This window comes from Loxodonta africana, chromosome 2 (assembly GCF_030014295.1).
Source record: "Loxodonta africana isolate mLoxAfr1 chromosome 2, mLoxAfr1.hap2, whole genome shotgun sequence".
NCBI lineage: Eukaryota > Metazoa > Chordata > Mammalia > Proboscidea > Elephantidae > Loxodonta > Loxodonta africana.
In genome coordinates, this window is record NC_087343.1 from 76,887,117 (window position 1) to 76,904,875 (window position 17,759).

The following is a 17,759-nucleotide window of genomic DNA, read 5'->3' on the forward strand; positions in this document are numbered from 1 at the left end:
TTTTGATCTTGGTGATAGTAGTTGTTCAGTCCTTTCCATCTCTTCATCTTCTCTTCTTTCAGGCAAGCTTCTGCTGTGTTCTGTTCTTTATCCCCTGATGTGACTTTTCCTTCATTCCACCATGTAGTTAATTTCTACTAGTCTTTCCCAGGTCACCAGATTAACAAGAGGTAAAGACAAAATGACAAAAATTTTTCTTCTATTATAGTGATCCATCACAATGTGATTCCAGCACAAAAGATTTTTGGATGAATATGCAGGCTGTTACTGTCTACCTCAAGAAGCTGTCAGAGCAAAACCCAGCTGCTTCTTATTATAATATAGATGTATTAAAGTATCAGGTGAGTTTTGTATCATTGTTAAAAATCCTAAATTAAAATATTAACAAATACAATATAGCAGATTATTAATAATATATCAAAGCCAAATGAGGTTCATTCCAGGAATGCAAAGATCTTTCTAAGTTAGAAAATCTGTTAATAAACTAATGGACATTTTAACCAGCTTACTTAAATTCATGATGTATTCCTGATTAAAATAATGAGTAAATATAAATACATGAATGCTTCCTTAACCTGAAAAAATGTATTTATTTCAAAGACCAGCAGCATCAGGCTTAATACTGAAATGCCTAAAGCAATCAATTAAAGTTAGGAGTTGAAAAGAGACCCATTATTCCTGTTAGTATATAAGATTTTTCTGGATGTGTTAGCCTGTGCAATTAGACAAGAGAATAAAATAATCAGTAAGTATTGGAAAAAAGGAAACAGAATAACTATTATTTACAGGTGATATTGTATTCATGGAAAACACAAGAGAATCAGTTGGAAAAGCTATTTGATATAGGCGAATTAAGGTGGTCAGTTTAAAAATTAATACAAAAATTAATAGCTTTTAAAATAACCAGTTAGAAAAACTAATGGAGAAGAATATTTGCAATAAGAAAAAATAGAACAAAACATAACAAAACTTGTACTGACTTGAATATAGTTAGAAAGGTTACTTCGTTTGTTGAAAGGAAGACTCAGTGTTGTAAAAAAGTTAGCTGTCTCTAAATTAACCTATAAATTTAATGTGACCCTGATCAGAAACCCAGTACAGGGGTGTGTGTGTGTGTGTGTTTGGAGATTTGACAGTAATTTTTAAGTTCTCTGGAAGAACAAAGCTTGGAAGAATAAGTCAGAAAATGTTTTAAGTAATAATGAGGAGTAATATTTCGATCTAATGGGAATACTTACTATAAACTAAACCCATTGCTACTGAGTTGATTTGGACTTACAGCAAACCTGTAGTACAGAGTAGATATGTCCCCATAGGGTTTCCAAGGCTGTAATCTTTTCGGAAGCAGACTGCCACATCTTTCTCCCATGGAGTGGGTTCGAAGTGCTGACCTTTTGATTAGCAGCTGAACACTTAACCACTGCACCACCAGGGCTCCTCTGTACATATTATAAGGCAGCAATATTTAAAATAGTTTGGAACTGGCACAGCAATAGATAACCAGGTGAATGGAGCAGATTAGAGTATCCAGAAATAGATCTAAGAATAGATGGAAAATTGTTTATATGACAAAACAGCATTTCAGGGTAATGTGGAAAAGGTGAATTGTTCAGTAAATGGTGTTGGGTGGGGCAGCAGGCTAGACATTTGAGAAGAATTAAACTGAATCCCTAACTCACATTTTTAACCAAAATAAAATCCCCATGCATAAAAGATTTAATAGTAATAAATGAAGCTATAATGGTACTAAAATAAGTTATAGGTGAACATGTATGTATGTATATATGTGTGTGTGACATGTATTTATTATATATTTTAATCTTGAAGTGTGGAAGACCTTTCTAAATACCATACAAAACCTAGAAGCCATGCAAGAAGAAATTGAGATATATGACACAAAAATAAATGTGTGTGTGTGTGTGTGTGTGTATAAAACATCTGGCTAAAACAAACCCTTTAACAGTTCAGTCTCAGAGAAAAATATTTGCAACACCTAAGATAGACCAACGGACTTACCCCAAAAGAGTGCTTACAAATCAATACATAAGGTGAATAACACAATAAATGGATAATATATGGAACTATGTTTCATGTCAGTATTAACCAGCAATGCATATTAAAACAACAAGTTACCCATTTTAGATAGACAAAAATGAAAAAAAATTGCCTTGTCTAGTTTTAAGAGGGATGTGACCTCTGTGTTAATGAGTACAAATTAATAGAACCTCTTAGAAGGTAATTCTTTTACATTGTTAAATAGATTTAGCCTTTAATTCAACAGTTCTACTCAGAAATTTATTCTTCAGAAATCACACAAGTAGGCAAAGATAAAGATACAAAGGATAGTCGCTGCAGCATTGTTTAGAAATCATTTAAGTACACACCAGTGGAGGAGGAGATTGATTATATAAGTTATTGTAACCATTGAAAAGAATGAGGTGGATCCATGTTTGCATATACCGAAGAACTCTGGAATGATATATACAACAGTGGTAACAGATGACAGTGAAAGTAAGATTGCCATGGGATAAAATTTCTATTTTATATACTTCTATATTGTTTGACCACTACCTGTCAGTTTATCATACTGTGGTGGCTTATCTGTTGCTATGATGATAGAAGCTATTCCACTGGTATTTTAGATACCAGCAGGGTTATCCAAATACCAAACAGGTTTTCAGTGGAGCTTCCAAACTAGGGAAGACTAGGAAGAAAGGCCTGGCAATATACTTCTGATGATGAGCCAGTGAAATGGATCACAGCAGAACATTGTCGGACTCACTTGCTTTGGACATGTCATCAGGAGGGATTAACTGCTAGAAGAGAACATCATGTTTGGTAAAGGCCAGTGAGGGTGTGGGAGACCCATGATGAGATTGATTGGAACAGTAGTTACAACCAGGGACTCAAACATACTGGTGATTGTGAGGATGTTGCAGGACCAGGCAACGTTTCGTTCTCTTGTATGTCAAGTCACTATGAATTGGAGTTGACTTTATGGCAGCTAACAAGAAGAACATATTTGAATTTTTAATAGAGAAATTGTATTAAAATGGTTTATGTTTCTAGGAGATAAACACTTAAAAAGTAAAAAAGTGCTGCCACTTAAGTTGGCTTAAAGTTTATTCCTAGTATCCATTTGTTCATTCAACAGATATTTATTTATTCAGTGCTTGATCATTTCCAGGACTGTGGTGGGGAGTCAGAAAATATAAGAAGTAAATAATTGTTTGTTAGAAAATAAGTGGTATGGAGAAAAGGAAAAATGTAGGGTAAGGTAAGGAAGATTGAAAATGCAATTTTCAATGTAAATTTAAACAGGGTGGTCAGAGTAATCTCAATGAGAAGAAGCCATTTGATCAAAACTGCTGAAAGCTTTGAAAGAATTGTACCACTTACTGAGGGTCATGTGATTAAAGTTAAACATTCGAAGTTAGAAACATTCTAACTCCAGGCTTGAGGAACTTCATAGTGACCCTTTGTTTTTTCTCACCATTTTGAATCTGAATTCATAAAACTCATAAAGAATCATAGAATTCTTTGTAGAGAGATTCTCAAACTTTACATATATAAATAAAAATCATCTGATGACATGCTTATTTCTGGACCCTGTCCCCACGCAGTTGAGTCAGATTCTCTGTAGTCAGAGCCAGGGGAATGGACGTTTTTAACAAACACTACTAAAATTTTTATGTAGGTAATCCCAGTTCTACACTTTGAGAGCCATCCTTACTCCTTTGATAGGAGTCTGCTTTATTCTACCTAGCAACAGACAGCCCCCTCATTAGATAGTTTTGATTCCGTGAACCCTTATGTTCAAGTATCCATGTCGTTAACATGACTTGTTTACTTTTCAAGCCAAGGATAATGGTTTGTTTGTGTGTTTTTCCTATGTAAAGGTATCATCAAATGGTATTCAGTCCACTCCTCTGAACCTTGCAACGTACTGGAAATGTAGTGCTGGCACCACAGATCTCAGAGTGGATTACAAGTACAACCCAGAAGCTATGGTGGCACCAAGTGTGCTTTCCAACATACAGGTAGTGGTACCAGTGGATGGAGGAGTCACAAACATGCAGTCCCTTCCTCCTGCAATATGGTAAATAAAGTATATTTCTGAATTCCTGCCAAATTTCTGTTGCAATTCCCAACTTTTAGAACCAAACTTCTGAAAGTTGGTTTGTAAGTTTGAAAAGTTTTAGTGCAATTAGTCATACAAACCATTGCTGTAGAAGATGCAGTTTGTTTTACTAGTTAAGCTATAGTAACCTCAATCCAAAATAAAAGTAGCTTTGCTGTCACCACCGTACTAACTTTGCTCTCAGGTAAACTGTTAACCTCTGTAAGCTTCATTTTTTTTTTCCATTAAAAAAAAAATAGCACTTATTTTACAGGATTAAATATTATGATTAGGTGTTCAATAGTATTAGTTACTCCAATCCCTTAATCACTTTTCTTGTCGTCTCCATTATTAGTAGTATAGACTCTAATCACTCTTACATTTGCTTCACTATTTAATAATAACAGTTTGTTTCCCTTGATAATGGAGGTACTGAGCCACCTAAACACATTTAGTTTTCATTTTTCTGACCAGTAGAAATGAGAAGTATTACATAATTTGGTAAACTTCCATTAATCAAGAAACATGGAGCATTATATTTATACTATATTGTAGCCACATTTTCACCGTGTGAAACTAAAGTAAATTTAGCACTACAGTTCTAGTGGAAATTTTAAAATTAATTCCTTTATTGAATGCTCATCTGTGTGTAAGATACTATACTACACATTTAAAGATATTTTATTACAGGAATGCAGAACAAATGAAAGCTTTTTGGAAATTATCTGGTATTTCAGAAAAATCAGAAAATGGAGGTAAGTACGTGCATGCTTTTTTGTTTATATCACTGCAAATAGATTTTTTTAGGCATGTTTATTGAAAGTTTCCTTTTGGAATTTCATGCCTTTTGATTAGTTCTGGAGTTGGCCACTAGGTGGAAGTTAATTCCTTAAATAAGAGTGAACCAGCTGCGATTCAGAACATATTTTTTTCTCTCTAGATTGAATATGTTGTCTCTGCTTAAAAAAAAAAATGTTAGTTTTCCTGCAACTTTATAAATATTATGTAAATGATTCTGTGTTTACAAAGCAACATTAAAAGAAAATACCTATTAAAGTGTGCTAAATCAGTTTAGTTCATTCTGTTAATGGGGTCCTCCTGGCCTCCCGGAAATCATACAGGAGCTTCCAGGCCTTAGAAAGCCCCCTTGCCTACTCCATCGTCCTAAGAGAACCTTTCCTGCTCCTTTCATTGTTGTTGTTAGATGCTGTTGACTCGGTTCCCACTCATACCGACTCTACGTACACCAGAACAAAACACTGCCCAGTTTTGTGCCACCCTCACAGTCGTTACTATGTTTGAGCCCATTGTTGCAGCTGCTGTGTCAATCCATCTTGTTGAGGGTCTTCCTCTTTTTCACTGACCCGCGCTACTTAACCAAGCATGATGTCCTTTTCCGGGGACGGGTTTCTCCTGATAACATGTCCAAAGTACATGAGACAAAGTCCCACCATCCTTGCTTCTAAGGAGTGTTCTGGCTATACTTCTTCAAAGACAAATTTGTTCATTCTTCTGGCAGTCCATGGTATATATTCAATATTCTTCACCAGCACCATAATTCAAAGGCATCAGTTTTTCTTCGGTCTTCCTTATTCATTGTCCAGCTTTCACATGCATATGAGGTGATTAAAAACACCATGGCTTGGATCAGGCACACCTTAGTCCTCAAAGTGACAACTTTGCTTTTTAACACTTTAAAGGGGTCCTTCCTCCCCCCGCCCCCCATTAAAACTAGCCATCAGCAGCTTTCAATTCTGTGATGATTATTTAAGGAGAAACAAGCTAATTGCCTTTCCCCACTAAGTCTGTCCCTGTTGGTGTTCACAGTGAAAAAGAAAAGTGCTAGCTGATCACTCCTGGTATCTCCCCTACCAACTCAACTTATAATTGGGATATAGTTCCCAGAACAACCATTAGATAGTCTCATTTTTTCATAATCAAAGGAGAATTCCCCTACCCTCTTTTGAATACCAGTAACTTCTTGTTGACTAGGCTTTTTGATTCTTCAAGTTTTCCTCAGCTTTTTCCTTTTAAACACTTCAAGTACAATGTAATCAAAACATAAAACATGTCAGCAGTTTTCTTTGTAGGTGTTTGTGTATAAAGGACAGTGAACACCTGTTGTCTGTTCACATGCACTGCCACGCAGAATTGGTCTTTTTTTTCCTAGAGAGCCAATCATTGAGTGAAATAATTGAGCTAATCTGCAGTTTTCTTGTTGTTGTTTGGTACTTAAAGATTGCCTCTTTTCAGGTAGCCAGCTGCACTGAATTTTACCCTAGCTCCTAGTTTAAACTAGGAGTAAACCAGAAATCCTACTTGATTTGAGGGCTTACACCCAGTTAGCAAGGAAAAAAAAGGATGTAATTTCCTCTGATTTAATGAAACTATACTGTTGTAAATACTTACCAAGAAGGGAATTTGTTCTCTGAAAAATAAGATACACATTTTCTTAGCAAGATATTTTAATCTGTTATTCAGGTATTTGAGGGTCTATAAGAGGAAATGGAAAAACCTTATATGTGGTTCTGATTTTTATTAGTCATGCCTATAAAAAGGTTCAAATTAGAATAGTATAAAATATAAACATTTATATTTTTGGCTCTATGCCCAGAAGAAGGACGGGAAATAATTCTAAAGTTTAAGGGTTGCCAAGGTGGCTACTCTTGGCCTGTGGTAGAGCTTTCACAGATTTGAGTTGCACATTAAGAATTGTAAAATTTTAGGAGGGCTTGGACAATGGTTAAAAATTAAGCAGCAGTTCATCTCCCGTACTGATCTACACCACCAGACACAATAGTGTAGGCAGGATCAGTGTTGTGACACCTTCCAGATTTCTCTCTGTAGTGTTAAACTCCTGTTCAAGGAGTCACAGAGCATCACTTTACTCAGCAGTTCCATCTACTTGCCCTAACCAGAAACCTGGGAACCTTCTTAGACTCCTCCTCCTTTCTTACCTTTTGATTCCAGCTCCTCACTACAGTATCTTTCAAATGCATTCCCTTCTTTGTTTCCTCTTAGACCCAGTTCACATCTCAGTTTTCTGTCACCTAGAGTTATAGACTATTTATTAACTTTCAGTTGGTCTCCCTACCTTGCGTCTTGTTTCCCTCTCCCCTTTTAAGGCACTAACCTGAAATGTTCTTGTCATCCTTACGTTTGTCATTACATCCTAAATTCCTTGCCTTGACATGTAAAGTTATCTACAGCCTGGTTCTTGCTACCACTGTAGTCACGTCTTCTGCCACTCTGCTTCCACTTGTAGCCTGTTCTCTAGCGATTCTGGTGTATCTGCAGTTTCCTAAACCCATCCTGCCCTCTCAGGTGTCCCATCTCTGTACCCATGGTTACCTCTGCATGTAATGTATCATCACTACCACCATCTGTAAATTCTGGCAGGAATAGGTGCTTGTGCACCCGTAGCTCCCGAGGCCTCCTTTATAGCACTTATCTCACTAAGTATAATTATTACTGTTTCTGTCACACTGTTAGACTGAAGGAAGTTGAATAAATGGTTATACCAAAAAGAAAGCACCTCAGAAATATCTATTTGGCATGATGTTAGACTAGTAAATTTTTTTAAAGAAAAGCGAATAGAATGTACTAATTTTAATACAGCCCTTCCCAATCCTAGCTACTTTCCTTCTTTACCTCTCTCCCACTTCCGTGATATAGGTATCCTGCAGTCATTTTCTTCTTACTTTATCCCACCCATATCTCTCCAAGGATTTCCCTCTGAGCTGTCCTCAGTGACTGACTGACCTCTATTTTGGCTTACTTTAATACGCTTGTAGCATAGGCGTCTCAGTAACAAACATTTCTGAAGATTTGTATTAAGTCAAAAGGAAGCATGAATTAAGATTATTTACTTAATGAAAGTTAGTTCATATTTACTGTATGAAATCTGATTTGGAAACAGGACAATGATTCATTTATTATCTACAATTGGTGAATTTGATGTTGTTTAGCTTACATGATCGTATAAGTTTATTTGGTATGAAATGTATTTTACCCTTGTGTAAGTTTCTTATTCTTTTCCCTGTAGGTTCTGGGTCCCTCAGAGCAAAATTTGATCTTTCAGAAGGACCCAGTAAACCCACAACACTTGCAGTGCAATTTCTCAGCGAGGGAAGCACCCTCTCAGGAGTAGATATTGAACTTGTAGGCACGGGCTATAGGCTTTCTTTAGTAAAGAAGCGATTTGCCACTGGTAAGTTGGGAGATTTCAAGGTTTTTAATATACATGAGAAACATTTGTTTTCTAACAGCTACTAAACAACTGTCAAGCAGTTTATGATATAAAAGCATGAAGTTTTTTCTTTGACCCTTGGTACAGACTGCCGGGTAGAAACACACCTGAGAGATAGAATACCCATAGTCAGGATAGCTGAACACCTGTGATCTGATTTTTATGTATTGTAAACAGCAGATGGGAACTGAGGTTCTATATCTATAACCACAATGAAAAATATCCTCCTTTGGGTTCATCTGGAATTATAATTACAAGGGTTTGCTTGGTGTTTTTCAGGACGGTATCTGGCCGATTGTTGATGGACCTGGGAAAGTGGTTGGCTCCAGGAAGTAGTACAAACCTGCCATTCTGTGTTATCCATTCTTTGCAAACACTGTTCTAAGTTGTATTATGTCCTTTAAACTTAGACATATTTGAGAGCTGACTACAAACATTACATTGCACTTTTAAAGTGAGTCATTGAAAGAAGTAGCACTGAGATGATTTTCAATGCTGTAAGTGATCAACTGCAATATTCAGGAAGCACATTTTTTTTTAAGAATCTCAGTAAAATGAAGTTTTAATAGTGAAATTTAAAATTATCTTCAGTGTCTATGTTGAAAAATGGGGGTTATGGTGAAAACATCAGGTCAAAAATTTCAGGAAAGCAAGCACAGAATAATTTAGCTTTCTATAAATTTTTATAGTCAGAGGTAGCTTGGAAATTTCTTAAGTTTGATATTAAATGGATACAAACAGAACATGAATTCTAAGTTTTGGATAACGTTAACTCAGAATACTCAATCAAATTGAGTTATGTGCCATAAAATCAGACTAGAGTCCCTAGTTGTATGCAAAAAATTTATGATTTGATTTTCATATGAACATATTAATAAAGTGTAAATGGTGTTTTATATTTTTTTAATCTTCAAGTGCAATGTGTTTTAAAATAAGCTTGCAAAAGACAGCAGAGATATTTACTTCTGCAGTTAGTTAACTTTATAGAAGTTGTGATTGTTCTGATGAATTAATGCTGTAGATTTAATTTATTTTTATATGGATTGCATAATGTGTGCCTTTTAAAACAATAACAAAAACCAGAAATGTGCCTATCCAGTTTGTGTTCGTTAATGTGTCTCACTTGTTTTCTCACAGTCTGAATTTTCTATTCAGAATCTTATGGTGGTCAAGCAGTTTTACAAAATATTTGCAATTTTAGTAAATACCTTTGACTGCAGTTGGGAAGGGAATTCAGAGTAACTAAAAGATAATTTATACTTAAGATTTCTGACTCATTTTCCTTAGTGATACACTGTAGCCACTAGAAAGAAAATTATACCTAATGAATTGCATATATTTATAGGGAAAAAAATTTAACTTCAAATATTTGATCTTAACTTCATCAAAAGTATGTGAATTTTTAAACCTGAACTCTGAAACACTATAATGGTAAATTGAGAATTGGTAGTTTTACTCTCAATTTACCATTTCCATAATTATTCTGTTTATCATTGAAAATTTACACATTCAGTCACTGATTGTATTGTGAACATGAGTTTTGTAATATTTTGTGAAGAATAGCGTTTTAGATAAGATTAATTTTGGCAACAGAGGGAGAGGGGCTGCCATTTGGCTTGTTTTCAACAGTTGGAAACAATTGGAAAAGTTATCAATTTGTACATTATTTAATTGCCACCTGTTAAAAATACAGAACTTATTTGAAGTGATGTTTGGGGGTAAGCTTTTCTTAAAGTACTAATATTAAATAGTAAAAAATCTAATTTTATAACAAATCCTGATTAATTGCAGAGATGAAATATTTTGGACAAATTTTCATAATTTACAAATGGGAATTTTATTTATAATGATAAATGCCAATGTCCATTTTGCATAGTAGAAGTGAAAAGTTGTGTTATATATGATAATTTATATAAAACCACTAATTGTTCTGTTAAACTTATAGAAAACCCCTTTTACTATACATTTACGTAAAATCTTGCTATACTAAATACAGCAGAAAATCTACTCTTCAGCAATGTATAACACAATATGTACTTTTTTTATATATATTCAGTATTATCCCAGTTCTAAATTTAGATTTGACTGAAGCAACACATAAAACAATTTGCTAACATGTTAATCTTTACTAAGTAGGGAGCAAAACTAGAATTTCTAACTCGTATATTGTGCTTTTTTAAAATTCAATTACTGTCCTTTACTGGAATCGTAACTGTAATCTGCTTTGCAATCCAACTGCTTTTATTGGGCAGTAGATATTTTATTATTGGAATCCAGATGTTATTATACTCACCATGTTTGTTTTTAATCAAGTATTACCTGCAAATGTACAAATTAGTGAAATGGTTAAACTTCTGCACTTTCTTAATTACCACAGTCTTCATGCCAAGTGTTGGTACATAAATTTCTGTTGGGTGCAAGTTACAATTTTGAAGCCATATAAGTTTATATTGATTTTTTTTTTTTTTCCATTTAAAGAAGTCCACTAATGGTGTAAAACAGACCAGTAGATTTTCAATGGGAAATGTATTTAGCAAGCTGGTTCTTGCTTATGTATAGTGATAAACTTTGTAGCTTTTCTTTAACCAAGAATTTGTAAACACAGAACTCTAACAAATGTGAGTTTTTAAGGGTTGTTATTTACTACTTTGGGTTGTAATTAGAACAATGCAAATCTATCTTACAAAATTTTGTAAATATTTTTGATTTTTTTCATAAAATGTAAATTTTACATAAAAGTTGTACCCTTAATAAACATGTAATATATAATTTATTAATTGGTTTTGCATCTTTTTATTCCTATTGAAAGTAATAGCCATGTTGTAAATGTTAGGGCAACGTAAGCCAGCCAAGAGATGAATTAGTAGTTTGAATTTTGTACCATCATTTGAACAGGCATACAAATTAAACTATGCAATTTCATTTTAATTGATTGTGTAGAAAAACTTCATTTGGAGAATATCCAAAAATATAGAAATTCTTTAAAAAAAATTGTGTGTGTTTTGACGTATATTTAAATTGTTGTTAAGCTTTAGTCAAGACCATCCTCCTGACCAGTGGCTCAGGAACACACACAGTCTTAGACAATTTTAAATTCATATTGTTCCAAAGAAATAATTAAGAACAAGATCCTCCCAAAACAGTGGATTTAGAAAGGAAATGAAAACAGAAAGAATTCATCTTAGGTATAGGAAGTTTTGCAAAATCTGTGTTACCAAAAGGTGCACATCAGTGAATCCTAGGTCAGGGCTAGGGAACCTGTGGAAAGAGCAGGTCGTCTCTTACCATTCATACCATATGCCCATCAATTTTATCTTCATTCTGTTTTTTTCTTCCCCTCATTTCTACTTCTATTAGGGTAAATTGTGCTAGCTGCTGTAATAAACAACTCCAAGATCTCAGGGACTAAATACTACGTTGTTTGCATCACAGTCCTGTGCAGGTTTGAGGGGGAGCTTTGCTCCATATGGCAATTCAGGGCTCCAGGCTACTTCCATTTCCTGATCCTGCTCAGAAGTTTCTCCATTTGGCTGTCAGAGAGGAAAAAGAGCAAAGATTACATGGGACTTTTTTATGGGCCAGGCCCAGAATTGGCATCATCACTTCTGCCCACATTCCATTAATCAGAACTTGATTTTGTGGCTCCAGCTAACTGCAGGGGAAGCTAGGAAATGTAGTTTGGTTGTGTGTTTAGGAGGAAAAAGAAACGGGGTTTGATAAGCACCAAGTAGTTCTCTGCCAGGACTCCCTGGGTGGTGCATGTGGCTAATGCACTTGGCTACTAAATGAAAGGTTGGTGGTTCAAACCCAACAAGAGGTACACATGCCTTGGAAGAAAGGCCTAGCATTCTGCTTTCAGAAGGTCACAGCTATGGTGTGCAGTCTACTATGGGATACATGGGGTAGTAGCCATGAGTTAGAATCCGCTCTGTGGTGGCTGCTTTGGTGTTAATGGCAAATGATGTTGAGCATCTTTTCTTGTGTTTGTTGGCTATTTCTATATATTCTTGGTGAAATGTCTATTCAAGTTCTTTGCCCTACCCGCCCCCCCCCCCCGCCGCCGCCCCTTTTATTGGATTGTTTGTCTTTTTTGTTGTTATGTTGTAGAAGTTCTTTATATATTCTGGGTATTAAACCCTTATTTGTTACATAGTTCCCCCAATTTTCTCCCAGTGTAGGTTGTCTCTTCACTTTGTTGTTAAAGCCCTGTAAGCTTCTTGATGATTAGACTCTATAGTTCAGAATCCTCTTAGCGCATAACTGCAGCTGCTTGCTTTACTTCCTTGTGATCCCAACTGGTGGCATCCACGGTATTTAGTGGCCCTGAGATCTTTGACTCAGGCAGTTCCCCAGTCAGAGATGGTGTTTTTATTAGGAAAAATCCCCTCAAAATGCCAACTCATTAGGACAGAATTCAGTGAGCAATTCAAAACATACACATTTCATACATTTGCACAGTAATGATGATCAGTTTTTCAGAAATTAGGCGGCTTGGAAGTCAAACATGAAAGAGCTACTTCTTTCCCTTAAGAGGACAATACAAACTAGATTCTTATGTATGAACAGATTTTTTTTTTCCTCCTGAAGAAAAACAAGTCGTTGTTTGAAAAATGTGAAATATAAAGAATTGCTAATAGCCACTGAAATAGGGGAGTTTGATTTGTAGGCAAACTATGAGAGAGATAAGACATACCTGTGTACTTCCTTTGGGCAACAAACATTAAGTGGGAATTTTAAAATAAAAATATTTTAAAGTTCAGTAATTAACCAAAAGTAATACTGTATAGCCTATCCAACATCCTTAAGCATGCATACTTTAGGGCTTCAATAAATTTTCCAGATATTATCTACTTGGCTATAAACGTCCTGGAAATGTCTTTTTTTTTTCCCATGTAAACTACTGCAAAACCTCTGTGAATCCTAGAATTGCTTAGAGCAGTCAAGGAAAAATATCTAGATATCTGCTCCATCATAAGTGTCTCTGAGGTCAACTTCTGAAAGGAAATCCTGGGCAATATCTATTTTTCCTAATAAGGTGTTAAATTGCCAGCAGCCAATGGGACTGACTCCACAGATAAGCTTTCTGCCTCTTAAGCACAAAGGTATTATGAGTGATAGGTAACACAGTAGTGCCCCATGGAGATAATTAACTGAAAAGTTATATCGAACTATTAGTTTGCATTCACAGCTGCCTTCACAGCTAAATAGATTTTTCATAATCCTCTGTTAATTTGCAACTTTAAACCCACCAGAAATTATTCCTTTCAGTTGCAAGAAATGTCACTTCCTTTTCCAAGAGCTAAGGTGACATGAACATTCTCTACTCTTTGACTATGGCCTTTGGGTTCTAGAAATGTGCCCTTGTTAATCACCTGAGGATACAGGCCTCTCTAAGTCTTGGGGTTGAGGCACATTTGTCATTATTAGTTATTGTGGAGTCGGCTTTCCTCCTGACCGGCTCATGGTGGCCTTATGTGTCACAGAACAAAACACTGCCTGGTCCTGTGCCATCTTCATGATCTTTGGTATGTTTGAGTCCATTGTTGTGGCTATTGTGTAAGTTCATCTCATTGAAGGTTTCTCTTGTTTTCACTGACCCTCTATTTTACCAAACATGATGTCCTTCTCTAGTAATGGGTCTTTCCTCAGGATGTGTCCAAAGTTAGCAAGCCTAAGTCTCGCCATCCTTGCTTCTAAGGAACATTCTGGTTATATTTTTAATAAGACTGATTTGCTTTTCTGGCAACCCACAGTATATTCAATATTCTTCAATACCACAGTTCGAATGTGTCGATTCTTTTTCATTGTCCAGCTTTCACGTGCATATCAAGTGATTTAGAAGACCATGGCTTGGGTCAGGTGCACATTAGTCACCAGTGACGTCTTTGCTTTTCAAAACTTTAAAGAGACCTTTTGCAGCAGATTTGCACAATGCAATAGCCAACCATCACTGGGTATGGCTAAAGGACATCGCTTTTAAATATGAGATGGCTATTTGCTGAGGAACGTGGCAGGTCTCACCCCTGATCATCCTAGGTGTGGTTGGTAAGAGTTTGGCAACGGTCAACTTTGAAGGGCAGGCCTATTGTTGGGTCATTCATAATTTGGGCATGTGAACATTTTAGCTTGCCTTCTATGTTTAATTATGTAAAATTAAAAATTGAATGTGAAATTAGTTCTAAAGTGCCAACTTGTACAGACATACCTTTTGTCAATCTGCCATCCTAGGGAAGTCAGAGCAGAGCGTCTTCCGAGAAAAAGCCAGGAAGGAGCCTTGCAAGTGGCAGAAGTAGGACTAACCCTGGGGTATGTGGGCCGAGTGAGGCCACCCCTCCATGAGGTCAGCACCAACACAAACTCTGAGGACGGCTATGTCAGAGTTCTTTTCACGACCCTCTATGCCAAAGTGGGTCATTTGTTTTGATCGATTGGTCTTGTGTCCTCTAGGACTATTCCCATCTTACTTTAAAGGATGGGTTAATTTTTCCTCCCCTTCAGAAACAGTCACTTTTTGTTATTATTTTTAATGGATTAAAAGAAAAGTCACTGAAAATGTTACCAAATTCAAAGGAGGTTCAGCAACACTTTAAAAGTAGACTGAGGTTATAGGAAACTTCAAAGAGGAATTTTTTTTTTCTATTACTGGACTTTAGATGAAGGTCTACAGAGCAAATTATTTTCCTATTAAACAATTAATACGCATATTTTGTGACACTGGTTGTCAAGCCCATGAGATGTCGACTCTCCCCCTCTCAACCCTGGGTTCCCGTTACCAGCTTTCCTGTCCCCTCCTGCCTTCTCATCCTCACCACTGAACTGGTGTCCATTTAGTCTTGTTCTGTTTTATGGGCCTGTCTGATCTTTGGCTGAAGTGAACCTTGGGAGTGACTTCAGTACCGACTTAAAAGGGTGTCCAGGGGGCATACTCTTGGGGTTTTTCCAGTGTCCATTAGACCAGCAAGTAGTCTTTTTTTGTGAGTTAGAATTTTGTTCTACGTTTTTCTCCAGCTCTGCCTGGAACCCCCTATTGTGATCCCTGTCAGAGCAGTCGGTGGTGGTAGCCAGGCACCAACTAGTTGTGCTGGACTCAGTCTGGTGGAGGCAGTGGTAGTTGTGGTCCATTAGTCTTTTGGACTAATCTTTCCCTTGTGTCTTTGGTTTTCTTCATTCTCCCTTGCTCCAGATGGGGTGAGACCAATGAAGATCTTAGGTGACTTCTCACAAACTTTTAAGACCCCAGGCACTACTCACGAAATAGAATGTAGAATATTTTCTTTATAAACTATGTTATGCCAGTTGAGCTAGATGTTCTCCGAGATGATGGTCCCCACAGCCCTCAGCCTAGTAATTTGGTCTCTCAGGAAGTTTGGATGTGTCTGTGGAACTTCCATGACCTTGCCTTGGACAAGTTGGCTGGCTTCCCCAGTATCTGTTGTACATTTAGTGTTTTTCCCTCCCACCCCTCCCCTCCCTTGTAACCATCAAAGATGTTTCTTTTTGTGAGTAAACCTTTTCATGAGTTTTTATAGTAGTGGTCTCATACAATATTTATCATTTTGTGATTGACTTATTTCACTCAGCATAGATGCTTCACAGATTCATCATTGTTCTTTCCTGTTTCATAGTATTCCATTGTGTGTATGTACCATAATTTATCCATTTGTCTATTGATGAGCACCTAGGTTGTTTCCATCTTTTTGCTATTGCAAACAATGCTTCAGTGAACATGGGTGTGCATGTCTATTTGTATGATGGCTCTTAATTTTTCTAGGATATATTCCTAGGAGTGGGATTGGTGGATTTTGTGGTATTTCTATTTCTAGCTTTTTATGGAAGCACTATATCATTTTCCAAAATGGTTGTAAATACCGTTTTGCATTCCCACCAGCAATGCGTAAGAGTTCCAGTCTCCCCGCAGCCTCTCCAACATTTGTTTTTCTGTTTTTTTGATTCATGCCAGTAATGCTGGGGTAAGATGGTAATCTCACTCTGGTTTTGATTTGTATTTCTCTAATGACTAGTGATCTCAAGCATTTTCTCATGTATCTGTTAGCTACTTGAATGTCTTTGTTGAAGTGTCTGTTCATAACTTTTGCTCATTTTTTATTTGGATTATTTGTCTTTTTGTTGTAGAAGTGTTAAATTTTCCTATAGATTTTAGAGATTAGATCTTTGTCAAACTTCTCATAGCCAATTTTTTTTTCCGGTCTGTAGGTTCTCTTTTTACTCTTTTGGTGAAGTCTTTGGATGACCATAAATGTTTTATTTTAGAAGATCCCAGTTATCTAGTTTGTCTTCTGGTGTTTGTGTATTGTCAGTTATGCCTTGAATTCTGTTTATGCTCTGTATTATGGCCTCTGATGTTGACCCTGTTTTTTCCCTATCATCTTCATAGTTTTTGGTTTTATGTTTAGGTCTTTCATCCGTTTTGAATTAGTGTTTGTGTATGCTGTGAGGTATGGGTCCTGTTTCATTTTTTTTACAGATGGAAACCCAGTTTTGCCAGCACCATTTGTTAAAAAGACTGTTTTTCCCCCCCATTTAATGCACTTTGGGCCTCTGTCAAAGATCAGGTGGATGGATTTATATCTGGGTTCTCAATTCTGTTCCATTGGTCAGTGTGTCTGCTGTTGGTACCAGGAGCAGGCTGTTTTGACTACTGTGGCTGTATAATAGGTTCTGAGGTGAGGTAATGCAAGTCTTCCTACTTTATTCCATTTCTTCAGTAGTGCTTTACTTATCCAGAGCCTCTTCCCTTTCCATATAAAGTTAAGGATTAGTTTTTCCATCTTGTTGAAGAATGCTGTTGGTATATGGATCGGGATTGAATTTTATCTGTAGGTTGCTTTGGGTAGAATTGACATTTTCATAATGTTGAACCTACCTATCCATGAACATGGTTTGTTTTTCCATTTATGTAGGTCTTTTTTTCTTTCTTGGAATAGTGTTTTGTAGTTTTTTTTTGTATAGGTCTCTTACGTCCCTGGTTAGATATATTCCTAAGTTGTTTTCTTTTTAGGGGCTATTATAAATGGTATTGTTTCCCTGATTTCCTCTTCGTAGTTCTCTTTACTGGTGTATAGGAATGCAGCTGATTTTTATATGGTTATCATATATCCAACTACTCTGCTGAATCCACAGATTCAGTTTTCTTGTGGAGTTGAGTCCTGTGGGTTCTCTATGTATAGTATCATATCAACTGCAAATAGGGATAATTTTACTCCTTCGTTACCAATTTGGATGCCCTTTATTTCTTGCTGTATCGCTCTCTAGGATGTCCAGCACAATGTTAAATAGAACTGGTGATAAAGGGCATCCTTGTCTTGTTCCTGTTCTCAGGAGGAATGTATTCAATCTCTCTCTGTGAAGAATGATGTTGGCTGTTGGTTT

General features: G+C 36.3%; 1 protein-coding gene across 2 annotated transcripts in view; it reads left to right on the plus strand.

Annotated features, from left to right (window-relative positions):
• FCHO2 (FCH and mu domain containing endocytic adaptor 2) overlaps positions 1 to 12,344 on the plus strand; it is a 149,104-nt gene extending 136,760 nt beyond the window's left edge. The window contains exons 21-25 of one of the 2 annotated variants that reach the window (XM_064272994.1): positions 209 to 341; positions 3,900 to 4,099; positions 4,811 to 4,875; positions 8,166 to 8,330; positions 8,649 to 12,344. In XM_064272994.1, the coding sequence (XP_064129064.1) occupies positions 209 to 341; positions 3,900 to 4,099; positions 4,811 to 4,875; positions 8,166 to 8,330; positions 8,649 to 8,671 (586 nt within the window). In that variant the 3' untranslated portion in view covers positions 8,672 to 12,344. The remainder of the gene's footprint in view (positions 1 to 208; positions 342 to 3,899; positions 4,100 to 4,810; positions 4,876 to 8,165; positions 8,331 to 8,648) is intronic. The other variant, XM_010588207.3, reaches the window with a different exon arrangement.
• The last annotated feature ends 5,415 nt before the right edge of the window (positions 12,345 to 17,759 follow it).